The 20,385-nt window shown below is 38.2% G+C and overlaps 1 protein-coding gene across 12 annotated transcripts in view; it reads right to left on the reverse strand.

The window, feature by feature from the left end:
* Positions 1-605: 605 nt before the first annotated feature.
* sorbs2b (sorbin and SH3 domain containing 2b) overlaps positions 606-20,385 on the reverse strand; it is a 64,990-nt gene continuing 45,210 nt past the window's right edge. For 6 of the 12 annotated variants that reach the window (XM_067385972.1, XM_067385991.1, XM_067385982.1 and 3 more), the window contains 15 exons: positions 19,571-19,654; positions 18,953-19,009; positions 17,027-17,076; positions 16,556-16,734; positions 13,334-13,419; positions 13,168-13,214; positions 12,890-13,004; positions 12,661-12,789; positions 12,106-12,297; positions 8,832-9,683; positions 6,933-7,079; positions 5,945-6,058; positions 4,824-4,873; positions 4,579-4,685; positions 609-3,662 (listed from right to left, as the gene is read on the reverse strand). In XM_067385972.1, coding sequence (XP_067242073.1) covers positions 3,601-3,662; positions 4,579-4,685; positions 4,824-4,873; positions 5,945-6,058; positions 6,933-7,079; positions 8,832-9,683; positions 12,106-12,297; positions 12,661-12,789; positions 12,890-13,004; positions 13,168-13,214; positions 13,334-13,419; positions 16,556-16,734; positions 17,027-17,076; positions 18,953-19,009; positions 19,571-19,654 — 2,271 coding nt within the window. In that variant the 3' untranslated portion in view covers positions 609-3,600. Of the gene's footprint in view, positions 3,663-4,578; positions 4,686-4,823; positions 4,874-5,944; positions 6,059-6,932; positions 7,080-8,831; positions 9,684-12,105; positions 12,298-12,660; positions 12,790-12,889; positions 13,005-13,167; positions 13,215-13,333; positions 13,420-14,692; positions 16,232-16,555; positions 16,735-17,026; positions 17,077-18,952; positions 19,010-19,570; positions 19,655-20,385 lie in introns of all 12 variants that reach the window. The other 6 variants (XM_067386011.1, XM_067386037.1, XM_067386045.1 and 3 more) reach the window with 5 other exon arrangements.

The raw sequence follows: 20,385 nt of genomic DNA on the forward strand, positions 1-20,385 counted from the left end.
AAAAAAAAAAAAAAAAAAGTCACATGCCACACACCGTCTTAAGACGCCATATAAAGTTCAACATCTCGTGATCTCTTTTAATTAATTTAAAGTTTTTAAATAATTTTAAAGGTTTTTTTTACTGCTTAAATATTGTGCTTATGCTACCTTTTAAAATATTGCAGGTAGTTTGATAGACATTATTCATATGAATTGTGTCCAAATACCTATATATGCTACTGGGGCACAGGCACCCCATCAAAAAAGTGTCCCAATATTTTCACACTCGTGGGTATGTATATAAATTGTCTTTTGCAAACAATTTCATTGGGGCTCGTGCCCCAGTAAAATAGGTCTAGTGACGCCTCTGGCTGTTATCATGTTTATTATGTGAAATACAGGCACTGGAAAGACGTAGTGACATTATGATATGTGTTTCCTAAGTAAAGTTTCAGTAGCTCAACTACACAGAGAGGGCCAATCTGTACATGTAAAGTTGTCACCTTTATTAATATATATATATATATATATATATATATATATATATATATATATATATATATATATATATATATATATATATATATATATATATATTTACAATGCAGTTTGTTTCAAAGCAGCTTTATAACATGACAACAATGCAACAAAGTTTGTTTTGGCTGTACAGCAGCTCTAGAAGAAAATAGTGTCATTGTCCAGCTTAAGTAAGTTAAGTGTTGATTCATTTCTGCTGTAAAAATCATTAGTTATTGAGTTCATTTATTGATACAGCAGCTCTGGAGAAAACAGTGATGTCATAGTCAGCAGCCCGCATGCTCTTTATTTGAAGGCCAAACATTCTAGCTTGAGAGCACTTGTATTGTAGGCTTGAACAGCTCCTTGTTTGGTGTGCCAGGGAAGGGCTGTTTGTCATGTCCTGAGCTACATCAAATCTAAGAAACCAGAACACCAGATAATCCTTCTTAAACCCGAGACATCACGTTAGTAATTAAAAGGACAGGTCAACCAAAAATAAAAATGCTGTCATTTACTCAGCCTCACGTTGTTCCAAAACTGCTGAAAAACCCAGTTAAAACCAGCCTGGTTAGGCTGGTTTTAGAGGGGTTTTGGTTAGCTAGGAGACTGGCAGACCAGCTTTAACCAGCTGAACACCAGCTAACCCAGGCTGGGAGACCAGCTACTTCCATCTTAAACCAGCTAAGACCAGCCAACCAGCTTAGGCTGGTTTTTATGATTTTTTGGGGCAAAATAGATTGATAGGGATGTTAACTGGGGTTTGAGCTCTGCTCCCAGATATATTTATCAGAGAGCATGTGAGATTTTGCTCCATTAAAAACAAATGCAAGAAAAGCACAAAGTCTAGACAGAACCCCTTCCTCCTGTGAGTGAACTGGATGGCTCTGATCCTTTCTCTGGGGCAGTAACTCAGACTGGCTCTCCACTGACCCTCTGTTTACTGTGTCGCCATGGCAGCAGGAGGGACAACTCCAGGACACGATGTGGCTGTTTATAGACTGGACGGTCTGCAGGGACTAGATTGCTAGCAGAAGGATGATGTCCAGGATGGCACGATTATCCTATGCACTTACGGAGACTGTTAATCCCACTGAGAAAACAGTCTGATGAAATCTGCCGGAAAATATATGACTTTATTTATGCACTTTTGCACAGAGAAAGAACAGGCAAAGAAAGACTTAAAAAAATAAAACCAAAAAAACAAACAAAAAAACATTGATTGCTTTTACTTCTTGGAGAGTCGAATCAGATTTTTTTTTTTTTTTTATTAATGAATGGGTGGACACGGTGATTTAATAGGTTAGCACTTTGCATGTCATGTCTTTATATAATTCAGTGATATGATATTCTGTCTATTCTTAACCAGTGATATTAAAGCAGTTTCCATCCAATCAGAATCCATCACACACTCTAGCACCAACTGTTGAATGCCAGAATTATGCTACGTTTAATTTAATGAACATATCACAGTGTTCTGCACTTTATAAACATTTGTTCCTGAAACGTGCATTATTGAATATAACAAGTATCCATGTTATCACATAAATGACATGTGGTAAAGTTATGCATCAGGAACAGCACAGTTTACTTCACTTCTGCCCATGCTTAAGAACGGAAGACTTGGTGCCATCTCTTAACTAAACCACAGTAAGATCTCTGGTCTGGACTTAATGGTTCACAGAGCCAGGTGGAAATATTGCTCTGTACCACCATACGCATCTCTTAGCGGCATGGTGTTAATAAATTCTCATACTGGTAGAATAATGAGTTTGCACCGACAAGCAGTTCTTTATGAAACAACATGCGCAGGATGTCACTGGTACATCAAGCAAACTGACAACACAGAGACTGCATAATTCCACGAGGTATAATATTGCCTAAATTACATATATTATTGGTTCATGTTTCTATTGACTGACACATTTACATTTCTTGCTTTACTGACTGGAATAAAACTGTTAGTCATACAGTCTCACAGGAAGATTGAAACGCTGCATATTTTAAATTGAACATTCGAATATGAGTGTAATCACTGTGCTGAACAGATCAAATACATAGAAAGTGGACAATTAACAATATATTAAGTATATCATAATGAAAAAAGTTTGCTGAATGATCAAAAAAACAAAAATAGATTTTTACGTACAATTCCTCACTCAAATTGAACCAATTTGAAGAATCCAGGGCGACATATACAAAATACATGGCTGCCAATTGCAGTTTAGTAATTATGACATGATGTGCTCCTCTTATTGGCCATAAATAGATTACAGTGTGTAAACCAAAAGTGATGTGCAAGGTCACCCAACAGAGAAATATTTATTATAGGCAGTAGAGACATTAATACGAGTCGGTTAACATGCCCACTTTTGCCAAAACGCCTTTTGTTAGAGATAAAGCATTCTCAAAAACGTTATCTCTTTAGATCGAAAAACATCAAAAATAATTTTCTCTTATCTGTAAAATCCTTCAAATGCTCAAAGGAATGTCTGGAGGAAGAACGTAGAGCCCTAGAAAACCGGAGGTCATTCTTCTGAACCAGAAAGTTTACATACTAAAAACATACATGTTGGCAGGAATGGTTAATATCCACTGCCTGATGCAAACATGACACTGCAATACTGTTTAATAGATTCTATACGATCTAGATCAGATCAGACATCAGGTCCAGTGTACAGAGGGGCACCAGCAGATCATTCCTCACCTATATTTCACCCTTCCTATGAAAAAAAATGTGTCTCTCAATAAATAAAAGATAAACAGGGCACTTGATTACTCACAATGTTGAAATCATCAGCTCAACTAGAAGGCAAGCATACTGATTTTTTCAACTATGAGAAAAATGTAGGCAACCCAATGTTTTAAAGCATTTACTGAAATTCCTAATTAACATGGTTTTAGAATGTAATCATCAACATATTTAAGCCAAATTACATAAATGGTGCAATAACCCCTCCAAGGTCATTGGCTTCTGTTTCCATCTGTCCAACAGGTTGATGACTGGAACATGTCATGCTAATTCCAGCAGGTAGCTGTAGGTGACATTGTCCATCTCTCCTCATGGATGTATGACCATCAGAGATGTGTATTAGAAGAGTCCATTTACATCCGCTTCACATAGTTCCCAGGAAAGGTTCCAAAAAATTTGGTTCTCCTGCACGTTCCTAAAATATTAAATATGGAATGAGGCAGACATAAAAATGCATCTGTCTACATATAGCTAAGTATACATTATAAAGCAGGCCCGTAACCACCATAGACACTGAGGGGGACAAGTTCACCCAATAATTAGAAATGACCAAATCGCACCTCGCTGTCTGTTATGACAAGAAGTTTTAAAAGTTACATTTTTTTGTCTGCTCTGCCTCAGAGGTCTAACATCTAATCAGAGATCTAAAATCATTTTGAGATCAGTGTCAAAATAATTGAGATTGTCAGTCATATCAAAGAAGGCAAGACTTCCAGTGCGAATTCCAACGTTTAATTCCAACATTTAATATTTGACAACTGTTTATGATAGAAATGTTCAGCGACACTTATATCCACTAGTGATGCAAACTAAACTTTTTTTTTGTAATGAAATTTCAGTGTTGAATTAAAATGCTATTATTTACATGATTCATGTAATTCATAATTGAATGTTAAGAGATAAGAAATGTTTAGTTTTTTTTTACATATTAGACATGAATAAGAGTGAATATTTTCTAAAATAAAATTTTATTTGCAAATAGTTTAAATTGGTTATTTAATATCTACATTCTTATTTCTGTTTTTCCTTTATTCCCTTAAATCCCTTAATTATACACACACACATGCATGCATGCAAAAAAAAAAAGAAGAAAATTTGGTCCCCCCATTAATTAAGACATGGTTACGGCCTTGTTAAAATATTTGAATACAAATCCATCTATATATTTCATCTATATATTTAACCATAAATACATGGGCCATTGCTGCATTGTTGACAGTATATTTTTTTGTTGGAGAATAGCGCCAGCTAGTGGGAAATAAAAGAACATCACTAAAACGCTCCTTGTGTAGTAAGATGCAACATGACGAAAATGGAGTTTACAGTCTTACCCACAAACCATCCATCATCGCACTTCTCCATGACGTCAACAACATCCCCCTCCTTCAGCTCCAGCTCATCTTCATTTCGTGGCGTGTAGTTATACAGGGCTTGAAATCTGCAGAGGAAAGTGTGTTTTCTACATTACGTTATATTATGTAATATACTGACTAAATCCCAAAATGGAGTAATGTTAGCATAAACAATATTTTACATTAAATTTATGCATATGAAGAAAAAGACTTGAGATACTCACGGTTCTCCTACACCTTGAAGCGGATCATGGACATATGCTTGTCTTTGGGACTGAAAAAGAGAAAACACGAAAGGCCATTTAAATGTTTCCGTCTCTCCATTCTGCTGTATCTGATACTGAGAACAGCCAGAGCTCCACTGCGCTCATTGAGAACCATTAATGCAAAGCCTGAGGCCAGACCTGGATCAGCTGTGTATCTGAACTGTTAATGAACACACCCACCTAGATGTGATTAAAAACATATTTAAGAAACAGAGTAATTGCACTTTTGTCAAATACGTATGAGATCCAGGACTACCAGGGCTCAAATTCGGGGTTTCTGAGCCATCAAACAACATATTTTCTAAAATATGTTTGATTTATGGACTTAGAAACGGTTGAGAAATGCCTTAAATCCTGAAAACGAGGACTGTACTCCCCTTTTTTGGAAGGAAATGTGGGGAATGGGCTGCTTGCCTGGCCCTGGGGAGTACACCTTGTTTAAGCTGTGTACACAGGAAAGATCATTGGGACATTCCCAAGAGACACCCCAATCCAGACACCCCAAACACTCTCAATACATGGCTTAAACCAAAGCTGCATGAGCAAGTCAATCTCTTCAGCTGCTTTGAGCCACAAAGAAACAAGAAAGACTGTCGAAATCCACTGTTTATGATCATGGACATGCAGGAAAACCACTTCCAGAGACACTTTCTGCATGCAGAACAAACAAAATGTTATCACTCTACAGCAATGTTAGGAATTAAATGTTACTTTCTTCACCACAAAATGCACTAATGCATAGACAGACAAGGCCATGGTGTTAAGAGTATCCCTCATTCATGACTCAGCATTCCTCCATATTGTACCGTATATTGAATATTGTATATTATTGCATATATATATATATGCGTACTGAAGCACCATGTGACCATACACTGACAAAATATATGGCAGGTTATACTGAATCATTATATCTAGCTATAGCAGCAAAAATGGAAAGAATTGCACTCAGTGAATCAGTGAATTCCCAGGTCAAATACAGTGAATGACATTATGCGTTGTTCAGGGATACTTTGAAATGAGAGAAAACTGAATTTCCCTTGAGTCAAATTGCAACACAAGGTGCACATACTCCCTACCCTATGAGATGGTGAAAAGTTTTGACCTCTAACAGGCGATCCGCAGGACCTCCTAGACATCACAGGGCTACGAGGGGGCTTACCAACAACCACAACATCACGCCTTAACACAGGCTGAAAGAACCAGAACCAGGAGAAGCTGACATGAGAGTTATGTGCAGTCATATATGAACACAAGCTACAAAAATATACACTATTATTCTAAAGTTTGGTGTCAGTAAGATAAAACTCATCAAGAACACATTAAATTGATTAAAAGTGACAGTAAAGACTTAAATTGCTACAAATTCAATTTAAAACAAATGCTGTTCTTTTGAACTTATAAACTTATATTATGGTTTTCACAAAATATTAAGAAGCACAACTCTTTTGCAATTGATAATCAATTTCAACATTGATAATCATAAGAAATATTTCTTGAGCACAAATAAATATAGCATCGGTGAGCATGAGACTTCTTTCAAAAACAACCCCAACTTTTGAATGGTAGTTTATACAGTATATTTTAAAAATGGATTAACATGAGTCAGTGAATATACTTTGTACTATATACTCATGGATTGTTCACGTTTCTTTTCAGTCTAAATGTCTCGCTATTTACTCAGATGCCCAACTATCCGTAATGAGAGCTGATTGTTTGTTCCCATGCCAGTGGACAGAGCTAACAGGGGAAGGCATTTAAAGCTAATTTATTGGATCCTGGGGTTGTGGGTAGTGAATTTAAAAGGGTTGCGTGATTTAAATACATCTATGACGATTCTAGCTTGCAATATAACTGTAATAATTTCTAAACTACATTGTTTTGAGTTTCATTTATTAATCGAGCACACTGTGGTGCAATAAAATGCATATTGCAAAGAATATGTACTTTAAGGTCACTTTAATAGGGAATGTTAGTGTCTGTATTACGGAGTGGCAAGATTAAGGGAGGGTAGTGGAGAAGGAGGATGAGCTCTATTACAGTCACTAACAAGCACCTTGTCTTTACCTTGACCTTTGAGGAGCGGAGGTCCTGTCGAGGGAACAGTTTTGCAGAGGGAGGGGGCGACTGTGAAACCCCAGGCAAAGGGGGGGTGGAGCGCGGGGAGGGGGGAGAGTATTTAGCCGATGAGGGCTGTGTGAACGGCAATGACATCTGTGAGGACAGGGGAGAAAGACGTGGAGAGGCAAATCCAAAGAGTGGCATTTCAAAGAGATGAAAACAGTTACACATGCTAAAGACATCTGTTCATAAATCTCTACAAATGCTTCAGGATTTGAAGGCGAAGTGTGTATTTTTTCTGCCGTTAACATCACCAAACAGAATTGCAAAAATAATGGCCACTGAAAATAATAAAAACCTAAGCACTCCACCCTTCTTCCATTGTTTGTTCCAAAAACATTGAATTTAAAGGGATAGTTCACCCAAAAATGAAAATTATCCCATGATTTACTCACCCTTAAACCATCCTAGGTGTATATGACTATCTTTTTTCAGCTGAATACAATAGGAGATATATTTAAAAATATCCTTAGTCCTCCAAGGTTTATAATGGTTGTGAATGTGGGGGCCGCATTTTGAGGTAAAAAATAATGTATCCATCCATAAAAGACAGTAATCCAGTGGGTTAATAAAGGCCTTCTGAAGCGAAGAGATGCATTTTTATAAATTCAAATAACTAGCTTCCGGCGGATGACCGTACGCAGAATGCGCAAGTCGATTTGCAGCAAACGAGTAATCCTCTGACGCAATGTATGACGCAGGATGTATTGTAAGCTTAGACGCCTCTCGCGGTTCAAACAAATAGGGCTGTGCAACAAATTTAAACTCCTCTTCCTCTTATATCGAAATCCTCTGACATTTCTCTTTAAAAATTATCATTTTAGACTTATAATCCGTGACTGGTGATTTGTTTTGCTCTATCCTTTGTGTCTCCACATTCGTCATTAAGTTGTGCGTCAGGTCAAAGGATACTCTTCTGACGCAAATCGACTTGTGCATTGTGCGTACGGTCATCCCCCAGAAGCTAGTTATTTAAAATGATAAAGTTTAAAGTATGATTATTTTTCTTGCAAAAACACATCGATTCACTTCAGAAGGCTTTTATTAACCCACTGGAGTCGTATGGATTACTTTTTTTTAATGGATGGATGCATTATTTTTTACTTCAAAATGCAGCCCCCCATTCACAACCATTATAAACCTTGGAGGACTAAGGATATGTTTTAATATCTCTCTGATTGTGTTCGTCTGAAAGAAGATAGTCATATACACCTAGGGTGGCTTGAGGGTGAGTAAATCATGGGAGAATTTTCATTTTTGGGTGAACTATCCCTTTAAATTCAATGTTTTTGGAACAAACAATGGAAGAAGGGTGGAGTGCTCAGGTTTTTATTTTTGGGTGAAATAACCCTTTAAAGGGATAGTTCACACCAAAATATCAATTCTATCATCATTTACTCACCCTCAAGTCATTCCAACAATCAACAACATTGATTCTCATGCAACACACATGATATGTGCTCTACGAATGTGTCTATCATTGTTTACATGTAAACAAAAGAGTAAATTAAATCTGTTCATTATATAAAGTGACCATATCTTTTCACAAGACTTGGATTAAACCCTAAATTTCGATGAATTTATTTTATGACACGTTTATGACCTTTTTAGTTTTGGTTTCAATAAAAATAACTTAATTTATGTTTTGAAGATTAACTTATGTTCTTATGGGTTTAGAGTTACGGGTCTGGAACAATATGTGGGTGAGTAAATGATGACAGGGGTTTCATTTTTGGGAGAACTATCCTTTTGGTATTTGGTAATCAAAAAAATGACACACTTCTCCTCCAAGGATATCTATTTTGGCTATTCATTTGGGCAGTATATCCACACTGCGGGCACTACCTCACTATCTGAACCCTCACTCTGGGCGGGTTGGACTGGAGCAAACGTATTTGATGTCAGGGGTTCATTTAAGAAGCCGTTGTCTTCTTTCGGCTCTTCCTCTATAAACAGTCTGGGAAGCTTTTCCATTATATCTGGTTCCTGGTGATAAAATCCCTCTTCTTCTATGAATGTGCCCTTTGATTGGCTGGCCTTAATGATTGACACTAACTCCTCACATAGATCATCATCGGGGTCTTTTGGTGGCAGAATATCCAATGGGGATTCATGCGCCTCAAAAACAACCAAGTCAATAGGGCTACGCAATTTAGGGGAGTCTGTCTGGCCTGGTTTATAGTGGTCTTTGCAATCTGAGAACAACTGCAGTTCCTTCTCAGGTAAATCTGATTTTTGACTGGAGAGTATCTCTATGACACTGGCAGACCTGGGGCTGGTGTCGAATGAGGGTGAGGTGGGCGAAGGAGTGAAGGAGGCGGAGGTGAGGTAAGGTTGTGGTGACAGGCTGGGTTCGGGGGACATGTAAGACTTTGGGGAGAAGATGGGAATGAAGTGGCCCTCTTTGAGCGCAGGAGTGGAGGAGCGGGGAGTGAGGGCTGGAGAGCGGCCCAGCATGGAGGAGGCGGGAGAAGGGGAGATGGCAGAGTCCAACACTTCATAGTATGGCTGGAAATTGGAAGGGAAGGGAGGAGGTGTAGGGGCAGGGGTTCCTGAAGGAGACAGACCCAGAGTGAGGGCCAACCACTCGCTGGTGATGGCCTGAAGGTGTGCGGCTCTTTGTGGACTAGGAGAGGATGAGGAGAATGGACGGACAGTTGGGGATGGAGAGTTGAAGAGGGTACGTGCAGATGACGGCTTAAGAGAAAGAAGGAGAGAGGAGAAACAAAAAGTGATAGTGATGATACATGCTGGAAAATAAGAGATCTGAGAAAAGATAATGAAAGTGAATTGTTACGAGAAAATACAAGCTAGAAAACCATTGTACAAAAACAGCACTTTCTATTCAGTACATCTGACTGATTCCAGATTTTTTCAGTTGTTTATAGCTACAGTTTGTGTTTGGGTTCCATTATGTGTAGATCATCTGCCACAGCCTCAGCTCTGCTAAAGTACATAGCTTGTTGCAGTTAAGCACTCACGTACTCTAAAAGCTCTGCAGACGCAGTATGTGGAAAAGAGGCATGAGCTACAAGGAAGGATATGCCAATTAATCATTTTTAGAGCACATTTGCTGTCTGTATTGATTTGTGAGATGGAAACAACAACAAGGGCACTGAGGGGTCATAGCAAACGTAACTATAAACCAGCAATAAGAGTATCCTGTCCTCACAATACGAGCCTTCCACATCTACCCCAGTGCACAATGCTTTACAAGCACTCTTTTATCAAGTTTAAATGAAAAGGTCACTGGACATAATGAGCTAGAAGGGCATATTCTAGACAAATATGTGTGTATTTGTGAATTTCTCCTAAATGTTTTTACAAATATAAGCCATGTTTAAAAATATATGAATCTTGCACTAATGTTTTACAACCAGAAAGTGTCCAAATACGCTTCATCTTAATTTCCATAAGATACAGATCAGTAAGATTTCTGTAAGACTTGGCAGATTGTGGCAAAATATTTCTATTTCTTTGAATTTTCTGTGCACCAAATCCTGAAAAACAAAAAAATCATGGTTTCCAGAAAAATATTAAGCACCTCTGCCGTTTTTAACATTGATAATAATAAGAAATGTTTATTGAGCACTATATATCAATTCAGCATATTCCAATGATTTCTGAAGGATCATGTGACACTGAAGTAATTATGCTGAAAAGTCAGCTTTGCCAACACAGGAAAAAATTTAATTAAAAAAAAAAATATAAATACAAAATGTTATTTAAAACTGTAAAAATATTAATCTTTTTATTTTATTTTATCTGCATTTTATTAAATAAATGTAGCCTTGGGGAGACTTCTTCTTTAAAAAACATAAACCAACTCCAAACAGTGTATATTTGTTGATTTATCATTTAAAACATAACAAAGTTGTCTAAAAGTGTGCTTGTACATTTATTTATTTATTTTTTCACATTTTTAATTCGACTTTATTTCCAGATTAAGGAAACAGTAATATATAAACAACATTGGTTTGATATTGTGTTATCTAATGCAATAATATTCATCTTTTGTGTGTGACTTGTGTCCAATTACTTTACATGTAGTAAAAATTTAAAATCTATTTTGTTTGTTTGTCTTGTTTCCAGTCCATCTAAAAATTCTTAGATCAAGAAGCATTTTCTTGACAAGTAATAATTATTTTCTTGTTTGTCAAAATTAAGTAAGTTTTTCCTTAAAACAAGCAAAATAATCTGAATCCAAACTGAAAACAAGATTATATATCTTATATTTGGTTTGATATAAGATCATTTTGCTTATCCCTCACTTAATTTTGACTTATTTTTCCTAAAAACAAGAAAATAATTTTTACTTGTCAAGAAAATGCTTCTTGATCTAAGAATTTTGAGATATTTGGACTGGAAACAAGACAAAAAAATCAGCATTTTTTGTAGTGTACAGTGTAATATGAAAAAGGTAAGATACAAGTCCAGTCCAATCACATTAGTTCACCTTTACAGAAACGTCTCTTTCAGTAGCAGCAAGAGCCAAGCAGCACATATATAGCATAGCAGGTCATGACCATGTTTTAATTGGCCTATACTGGATACTGGCAGGACGTGTGATTAAGCTGATCTAATCCTGCTGGACTCGCCTCATGTGAGCGAAGGAATAAGCCTTTACTTCTTTGTTCTTTAGATGGAATTACAACTCAAGGGCATTTAATCTGAACTCAGGTTTATCTTACACAACGAGCCAAAGGTAAACTATAGATGACAGAGGTGATCTATTTTGGCACTGGGACATTTGCCATCTGAGAAAGGATTAATTTTGTACTTGCCACCTTGTTGGCACTGATAGTGATGTACATGACCTATGGTAATATGAGTAACATGATATACATGAGAGGTTTTGCTGCCTCTGATGACACCGTTTGTCGGCACAGATCATGTATTTAAAGTATAAGTCAGTATTTACTTAGATAAGATCATAAAGTCACTTAACTGGATCAGAGTATATATTTTGTGGATATAAGTTTCCTGAAATTCAGATATCTTTAGTCACAATGATTCAAACCTCATGAGAGTTTAATATGTGATCCTTTTAGACCCTTAAACCTTTATGTTTTAAACCTTTTAAGTAAAATTGTAAGTAAAATTGCATTTGAAAACATACCCTACTGTTCAGTCTGTCACTGGAGTAGCTGGTGGGTATACTGGGCCCAGGAGGTTGACCAGTACTTTGTACTGTGGTCTTCTTAACGACATCCACATAAGACACTGGAAAAATCCCTTGTTTGTTTGTACCTGGGATCTTGCCCTCAAACCAGTTCTTATCCACCTGCCGCAACAGAATAACGCGCTCGCCCTAGAAGACACCAACACAAGAGATAAGGTGGTATATCTGTTGGATTGAAAGCAAAAGTGCAGTGCAAAATGACAAAATCATAACCAAATAGAATGTACTTGATATTTAATATACAACTACATGAAGAAGTTGTGGCTGGCTGGGGCAAAAGTTTAGTTTTTTTAAAGGTGTTTTATGTATCGTCACGTTATTTCTTCCTGTTTGATTAGAGCACAATGTTAGAGTTCTGTAGATCATTAGCATTCAGTAAAAAGTGAGAATTATTTAGCAAAAGACATGCTCTTAAAGTGGTAAAGAGTGGATTAATGAGCTGTTGCTGACACTAAAGGATATTTATGACACCAGTACTAAGAAAATGTTTACTTTTCTTAATGAAAGTTCCACATTAGTATCAGCATTAAAGTTGTAGCGGGCAATTGCTTCTCCAATTTCTCTGCTTTGAGCTGGAGGAGGAGGTCTCGCTGGCTGATGTCGCTCTGAAGGAGGGATTTTCTGTGAAGACAGAAATCAGAGGGGAAATATAATCATATATATTAATCAGAATAATAATAGCTAATATGTATAAATATATAGTGTCCTTATAAGTACACACCTCAACATATGAGATGGGGAAGATGCCCACATGTCCATGATATTCTCCTTCATACCAGTTATTATCTATCTGCCGAGTGATGTATACCGTCTCTCCTTTCTTAAACGTCAGCTCTCTGGAATGAAAACAAGTTAACTATATTCTACATGGGGAAATAACAAAAGGAAAGACATGCAAAGCAAAGACATGAATAATACATGAAAATGTACTAGCTGATTATAGCACATCAAATGCAGAATGAAAAGAAACTGGTTACATGGTTTGCAAGTTGTTCTTACTTCGCTGTCTGTGCTTTGAAGTCATATATTGCTCTGGCTGGCAGTTTCTGATGAGTGAACGAAGCAGAGAAATCAAACTTTAATACATGCTGTCATGATGTGGGTTTATTCACAATTTGATCAAAGCTTAGATAAAATATTAGAGTTTGCACTAAAATTCCCTTACCTCTCTGACTTCAGGGGTTTGTCTTCTGCTCTGCTGTGTGTGGCTGCCCACATCAGGGTAAGAGTATTCTCTGGATGTGTCCTGATCTAGAAAGAACAGAGAAGTAAAAGGATTCAAAGACAAGTCTCACAGAGATCCAACACTGTTACATGCATGGGAACAAGCAAAAGCAAAGGAAATAATGATTTGGGGCTTGATGAGAGAAATGCACACAAAATAAAATAAAAAAAAAAGCAAATACAAATATATACATATTTATAATATTTATTTTTTATTTGTCAATAAAATACGAATGTATACATATTTTGCTGGCCGTAATAAACAAGTAAACTTCCATGAATCATCGCAGAAGTTATGTTACGCCCATCCACACTAGACTCAGATCCCCAGTATAGATCATGTGTATTTATACTACAACCGCAAATGGTTAGCTGGCATCTGTGCCAAGTGCAGGCAAGCCCCCTTGCTCTTCATTTATAAACACTATTCACTATGCGAAAGTATACAGTGTCGCATGTCTTCATGGTTAAAAAATAAATAAATAAACATCGACCTTCTCCCAAAACATATAAACTAAAACTTTAGGTACTGAGGCTGATCTCATCACCATCAGATTTATCAGAGTAAACTATGTTAACACTCATAAGAGAGTGTGTTTCTTCCCAAGCCAATAAAATCTCAAATCTGTTTTTAGATAGTATGCTTCAGCTGCTCAAGTCATGTGTCCAAAGCTATTTATATAGACTGAAACTTCACAAAGATACATTTCTTTTGTGGCAAGCCCACACACAAAGTAGTGTTCCTCTAGTGTTATGATTCCCAGACAATTCATGAACCTAATCAAATGTATACCTTAAATGCAAGAAAGCATCAACCAAATACAGAAATGTATTGTAAATGGAGTAGGAACATAACTTTAAATAATTGTTTGTGGACAAAAGTAAAAAAAAAAAAAAAAAAAAAAAAAAGGACAATTTGATAAAATGAGAAAACAAAAGAATATATGAAGCAGAGGACGTGGGAATGAGTCATGCTTTCTGATGTTCCTGCAAACAAAATGATTCCTTTCTCTAAGCCAGGGGTGTCCAATCCTACTACTGGATGGCCACTGTCCTGCAGAGTTTAGCTCCAACCCCAATTAAACACACCTGAACCAGCTCATCAATGTCTTCAGGCTTACCTGAAACAAGTTGGAGCTAAATTTTGCAGAATGTTGGCCTTCCAAGCAGGTTGGGACATCACTGCTCTAAGCAAGCACATTCACAAACACAGATGGAACAATGCAATGGTGGAGGAGCAGAACTCAAACACAGGGGACGAAGGGTATTTGGGAAACCAATATGGATGAGTAGTGTCCACCTTGATAGTAGCATTCAAAGTTGTGGTTCCTCTGGTTGTTGTTGCTGTCTATATGGTTGTGAGAGGCACTATGGGACAGGTGTGAGAATTCGGGTTGGTGAGTGTCCTGACTGGGCATGCCGTCAGGCTGTGGGTGGTAAGAGCGAGGTTGAATTGTAGGGCTGCCTCTCCCAAGCGCGTGCAGGGAGGAATTTCTTTCAGGAATGTCGGGAAGCAACTCCACCAGCAACCTATGAAGGATGCTGTTGTCTGGCAGGCTACCTCTGCGCTTCTCAGCGCGGATGTGGTCGTAGATGTCTTTTAGGGCCGAATCTAGAGCGTCGTACACACAGCTCTTGGAGTTCGGTATTCGGGAAAAACTCAAAGGTGACAGGTTCTTCCGGCGGAAAGGCACTGGGCTGACTAGGAAGGCAAGCTTGCTGAGGCCAAACTCAGATTCTTCTACCCGCAAATGTTGCTTCCGGTCCTGCTTGGCCCTCTCGTGCTTGATCATAGTGGTGAAGCGCGTGTAGGAAGCCGGGCAGCGGCCCTTGCAGGAGCTCACAAGCTGCCTGTGATAATGATGGTGGTGTCCTGATCCGCAGAAGCTCTCGGAGGAGGCATATGAACACAGGTCGAACTCCCTCTCGCTGCAGAAGGATGAGCCTTCAATCTGAATGAAGTCACTTAGATCAGACACTACAGCATCATGCTCACTGTCTGAGTAGTCGTTGTGCATGGCAGAGTTTTGTAATTGGTCACTGGTGACTTGGATGTGGATTGGCACATGGGTGTTTATCTTGGGGTATTGAGGCCGTCCTTCAGGGGGATTCCTGGCTGGTGGTTCTTCATCCAGTAATGACTCAATAGAGAGGCTACGCTTGGGGCTGCTGGTCCTTCTAGAAGAACCCCTCATCAGGCACTCCTCCCCAAGATTTGGCATGGATTTGGACTTCTGGATCAGACTCTCGAATTCAGAAATCCTGTTGTGCACCATGTCCCTAGGCACCTCCTCATTAGAGCCCTTGTTGCTAGTGCATCTGTCCTTCCGCTGTTCGTTCTCATACTTGTGGATCCTGGCTTTCACAGAGCAGATCACGGTAGAGTTTATCAGCTCTTGCCGGTTGATGTGATGCATCTTCTTGTATAGTTTGAGGAAGCCTGGTGCGTCGTGGGCTGAGCGGTGCCTGGTCCTCTCCCTAAGATCCTCAGACTCTCGGACGTCATTGCACTGTGATGCCTTTACTTCCCCGTTGTGCAACAAGAAACACGTGCTTTCTGAACGGGTTTGCACTTCTTTTCCCCTCCCCTCAGATAGGAGATCATCACAACTCCAGGATTTGAGCTTAGATGAGGTCTCTTCTGTATTTATCCAGTCTTCTGGGTTCTCTTGGGCACTTTTCCAGCCATCAGGGAGGCTGGAGAAGCCATCTGAGACAGCTGGGACAGCCATTAAACTGTTCTCATTTTGCTCTTTGCTTTGATATGTGGATTCTGAGGTAGCATGGTTTTGATTTTGACAATTTAAATGTGCTGTGTGCATATAGATTACATCCCCACCTTAGATATCCACCACAAGCAGCATGGTAAAAAAGAGACAAGTAAGGACGTTTATAAAATGACCTGGAAGAAAGCTGGAAAGAATTCAGACATCTTGATCAACAAGCCCTCGTTGAATAAAGAAGAAGCAGTTGATATGCTAGACTACACTGAGGCAAGATTGTAAACACTAAATAATTCATTGAACTTTATTCATGCAAAGGGAAAGTCATTTAAAATTCTGCTTGTGCTGCGAGGAGCAAAATGAAAATTGTCTGAGATCCTTCCCCTGTTGCTTATTCTTTCAATAAGGTCTACAAATGTGACTGCTCATCTGACGTCTACCTTTAGTCCTGGTGGCCGCGAGGGAACCGGGGCTGGTGAGGGGATTCCTCTGTGTGCTGCTGCTCTTGGGCAGCTCTGGTGGTCTCACAGACGTTTGTGTTGTGCCCACATTGCTCTGTGCCCTAGGCTGAGCTGTTGCAGGTTCGGATTTCCGTCTCCTCTTGTTATCATTTACAGAGCTGCAGAATGAATGTAAAAAGAGTAAAAACACTGCTAAAGGATTTTCTGAATGTTAAACTGCAGCGTTATGACCTGCACCATACATCCACTATAGATGACCTTGGGACCAGTTAGTTTAAAGTCACTGCAAAAACGGTTTAAGAAAAGTTCTGTTTTCAGATGTCAAATGGTTTGATATTTTTCATCCAAAAATACAAATTTTTTTAAACATCTATGAAATTAAAAGTATAGATTTTTGTGACTTATGTGTGCAAATGGTTTTTGGGGTCAGTGTGTACACAGTAAACCTACCTTGATGGCCTTTCAAGGCTCCTGTCTGAGGATGGCTGATAAAGGGAGGTCTGAAACAGATGAATAAGAAAGAGCAGAGTGAATTCCTCACTTAATGTCCGCACTTACTATACAGTAGGTTCCTTGATACCTAGTGCTCTCCTTCACAAATCCAACAATGGTTAAAAACAATGAAACTCCTTATGTCTGGATACGGTCACATGGGCAGCTGTCCTTCAAAAAGCCCAGCCATTCCCAGGACAGCTAGACGCGTTAGATCACTTACAAGGGTTTCTATGTCGAACAAAGCAGGGAATTCCTTGTACGCATGGCTGGAGTAGATAATCATTTTCCTGTTTGCTGAAGCTCTGAGCAGTGTTATCTGGAACAGCTCTTCGGACCAGCAGCAGACGCCCCTTGCGTTTTTTTAACCCTCTTTAAAAGTAGCCCAAGCACGCAGTACCAGGAATGTCTCCTCAGTGTGACACATTTACATCTAGTCAACATAAATACAGCTCTGAGTGACAGATACCACACTTGTAAGCTCAAAATTTGGCTGCAAAGCCTCTGTGACAATTTTTAGCAATTCTTTGTTTGGATTAACAGCATTCCTCAAACCATAACTGTTACTACATCAGACTCTAAGTTACATTCTTTCCTTATAGTGGTCAGTAGCAATTCATTAGAAAAAAATCATTAGGGATTTTAGGACATAATTCACAGATGCACCACTTTTGCATGTGGTAGTTAATGCAAAACAATGCGTTTTTTTCACTAACCAGTTTAGTTTAACAATTAATTATTCTTAATTAATTTCTACATTTGACAACCAGCAAGCTATTTACAATGACAGAAAAAAGCCCCTGAGTGAAACAGGATACGTAACATGATACTGTACAGGGCATGTCCATAGATCCTTCACCTACTACAAACACATGGACAGAACCGACAGATGACAGCCAGGAGGAAGTGCTCTTGTCTCATGATAAATATAGAATGGAATAATAGACAAAAATGTTATGACAAATAAAAGCTGACGTGGATGCACATGCAGTAAAACATGGGACAAAAAAAAATTCTTGAAACATGGGACAAAACATGTCCCGCAATTTTACCTGCCATTACTTTTGAAAACAGCAGCATTTCCACTTTAATAATGATCAGAGGTAATCACTAGAATGTTCCTAACACAAATTTACCATGCATTCCTAATATGCAGCCAACTGTTTATTTAATCAAAATGATAAAATTACACTAATCAAATTTATAAAATGACATGAGCTGTGTCCCAATTTGTGTACTTATGCATTATTCTTTGCCATTGTATAGTATAAATACTGTGAGTAGTGTTCAAAAAGGGCACTAAAAAGACACTTACAGGCAAAAAAACTCAAAAAGTTTTATAGTTTTATATTTGGAACTGTGCTTATTTTTTCTTTGTTATAGTCACAGCTCTGTCGCTCTTGTAAAGAAATAAGTTTTTCCTCATTTTAAGTATGCCCTTTTACATATTTGATATACATATTGTTATATCAAATGCACATTATATATCTGAGAGTGTTGAGAGTTATTGCAAAGGAAAACATTTAGTGAGAAACAGGAGGTTGCAAATGTAAATAATACCTCTGAACATGATTAAAAGTCTAATCCAAAGTAATTATTCTGTACATAAGCTATTATTTTTTATCAGTTTTGATGTATAATATGTCACATATCTCAAGGATCAAACTGTGTATTGCTACATTCCACAATGGGCTTTGTGTTATAACCGAAGTTAATTAATGTTAAATGAATTTTGGTTGAGAAAGTAGGCTCTAGCCTATTTATATTAATTTCTATCTCTCTCTTTCAGTCAGTCAGTCAGTCAGTCAGTCAATATTATATGCCAGTGAAGCAGTTTATCACTCATTCACTTAATTCAGATTCATTCATTCATCCATTCTTTACCTCTGCGCGGAATCGAGGTGAGCTCTCTGGATTGTAATCAAGACGTTTTTTTGGAGGCTTCACCAGAGGTGGGATAGAGGAGGGGAGGAGCAGAGAAACAGTGACATATAACAAGGGAGAAAGTAAAGTAACATGACAGAGGAGAACAATGTGACGACCACAAACTGAAGTTGCATATATGCTACAAAAACACTACACACTGCAGTATGTCTGCTTTTATATTATCTAAAGCACGCCAAGCCTAAAACTACAAAACTACACACACCTTGCACAGAGTGAGACAAAAGTCAAACATCTACTTTGTAAATCCAGCAAACATTAAAAGTCATGCAAATAATGGTTAAATTAATTCCACAACATATTTTATAATCAGTGAACAGAAGTTTAATGTGTACAAAAAGAATAAAAAAATCAAAGCCTGCAAAGACTCATTATCAAACTCCATTATCAAACTCCATCGTATATGTTACAGCGTCCGGAATTGTCCGCTCATTCCAACCAGTCATTTCAGACATGACCATCACGTGTCGGCAGCATGTGCAGCACGTATCTGACCTTTCCACCCCCACACCAATCACAAGCGGCATGCTAGGAGCACCAAACCAAAGCCACACTTACCGGCCGCCCAAACTCCAGTTCAGCAAAGAACTTATACCACGGCTCATTCTCTAAATCTATGTCCTCAGGTCTTAAGTTACTTGTCTGGTGTTGAGAATGAAAGCAAGTGGGAGAAGAAGATGAAAGGAAGGGATGAACTGAGGTAATCATGGGAATGTGACAATCAGATACAGATGTAAAATAAAAAATGTTTTCAGCTGACAAGAAACAAGGAAAGTTCAGCAGAGCTCAAAACTGTTATATTTTGTTGAAAATAGCAACAGAGCAAAGGCTGTTTTTATTTTCCCCTCCTATCCAGCAGAGGGCATCGGCACATAACAAATGACTGCACAAGGACAAATCGTTCCAGCAGGAGCAAATTGGTTTCTCCAACCTTATTAGTGACCTTGACCACATTACGCTCTAATGGACCTGCAATTTATGTGTTCTATCAAGTGACTCTACACAAGCTTGCTGAAGCACTTCTGCTCAATTAGGGCAAACGTTCGTGGTGATTCTTTTAACATATACAGAAAGCTCATCATGTAACTTCAACTGTTTCCATGAATATTGCCAATACAATTCCAGTAATATATAAGAATAACTCAGTTTAGTCAATCAGCATATGGAGTATCACGCCTGCAGCGCTGCTGACACCGTGGATTCACCGATTGATAGCACTTCATTAGCTCTATCTGGTTTACGATCTGTCTATACTCATAAAGCCACGGGGCATTGATTCAGATCAATATGTTTGTGCCTTCAAATACTAACCTCAAATTGTAAAAATGCCTCATAAACTTTATGGACTTTGTGCTGCTAACTTCAAAAACAAA

The sequence above is a fragment of the Chanodichthys erythropterus genome, chromosome 1, assembly GCF_024489055.1.
Source record: "Chanodichthys erythropterus isolate Z2021 chromosome 1, ASM2448905v1, whole genome shotgun sequence".
Taxonomy (NCBI): domain Eukaryota; kingdom Metazoa; phylum Chordata; class Actinopteri; order Cypriniformes; family Xenocyprididae; genus Chanodichthys; species Chanodichthys erythropterus.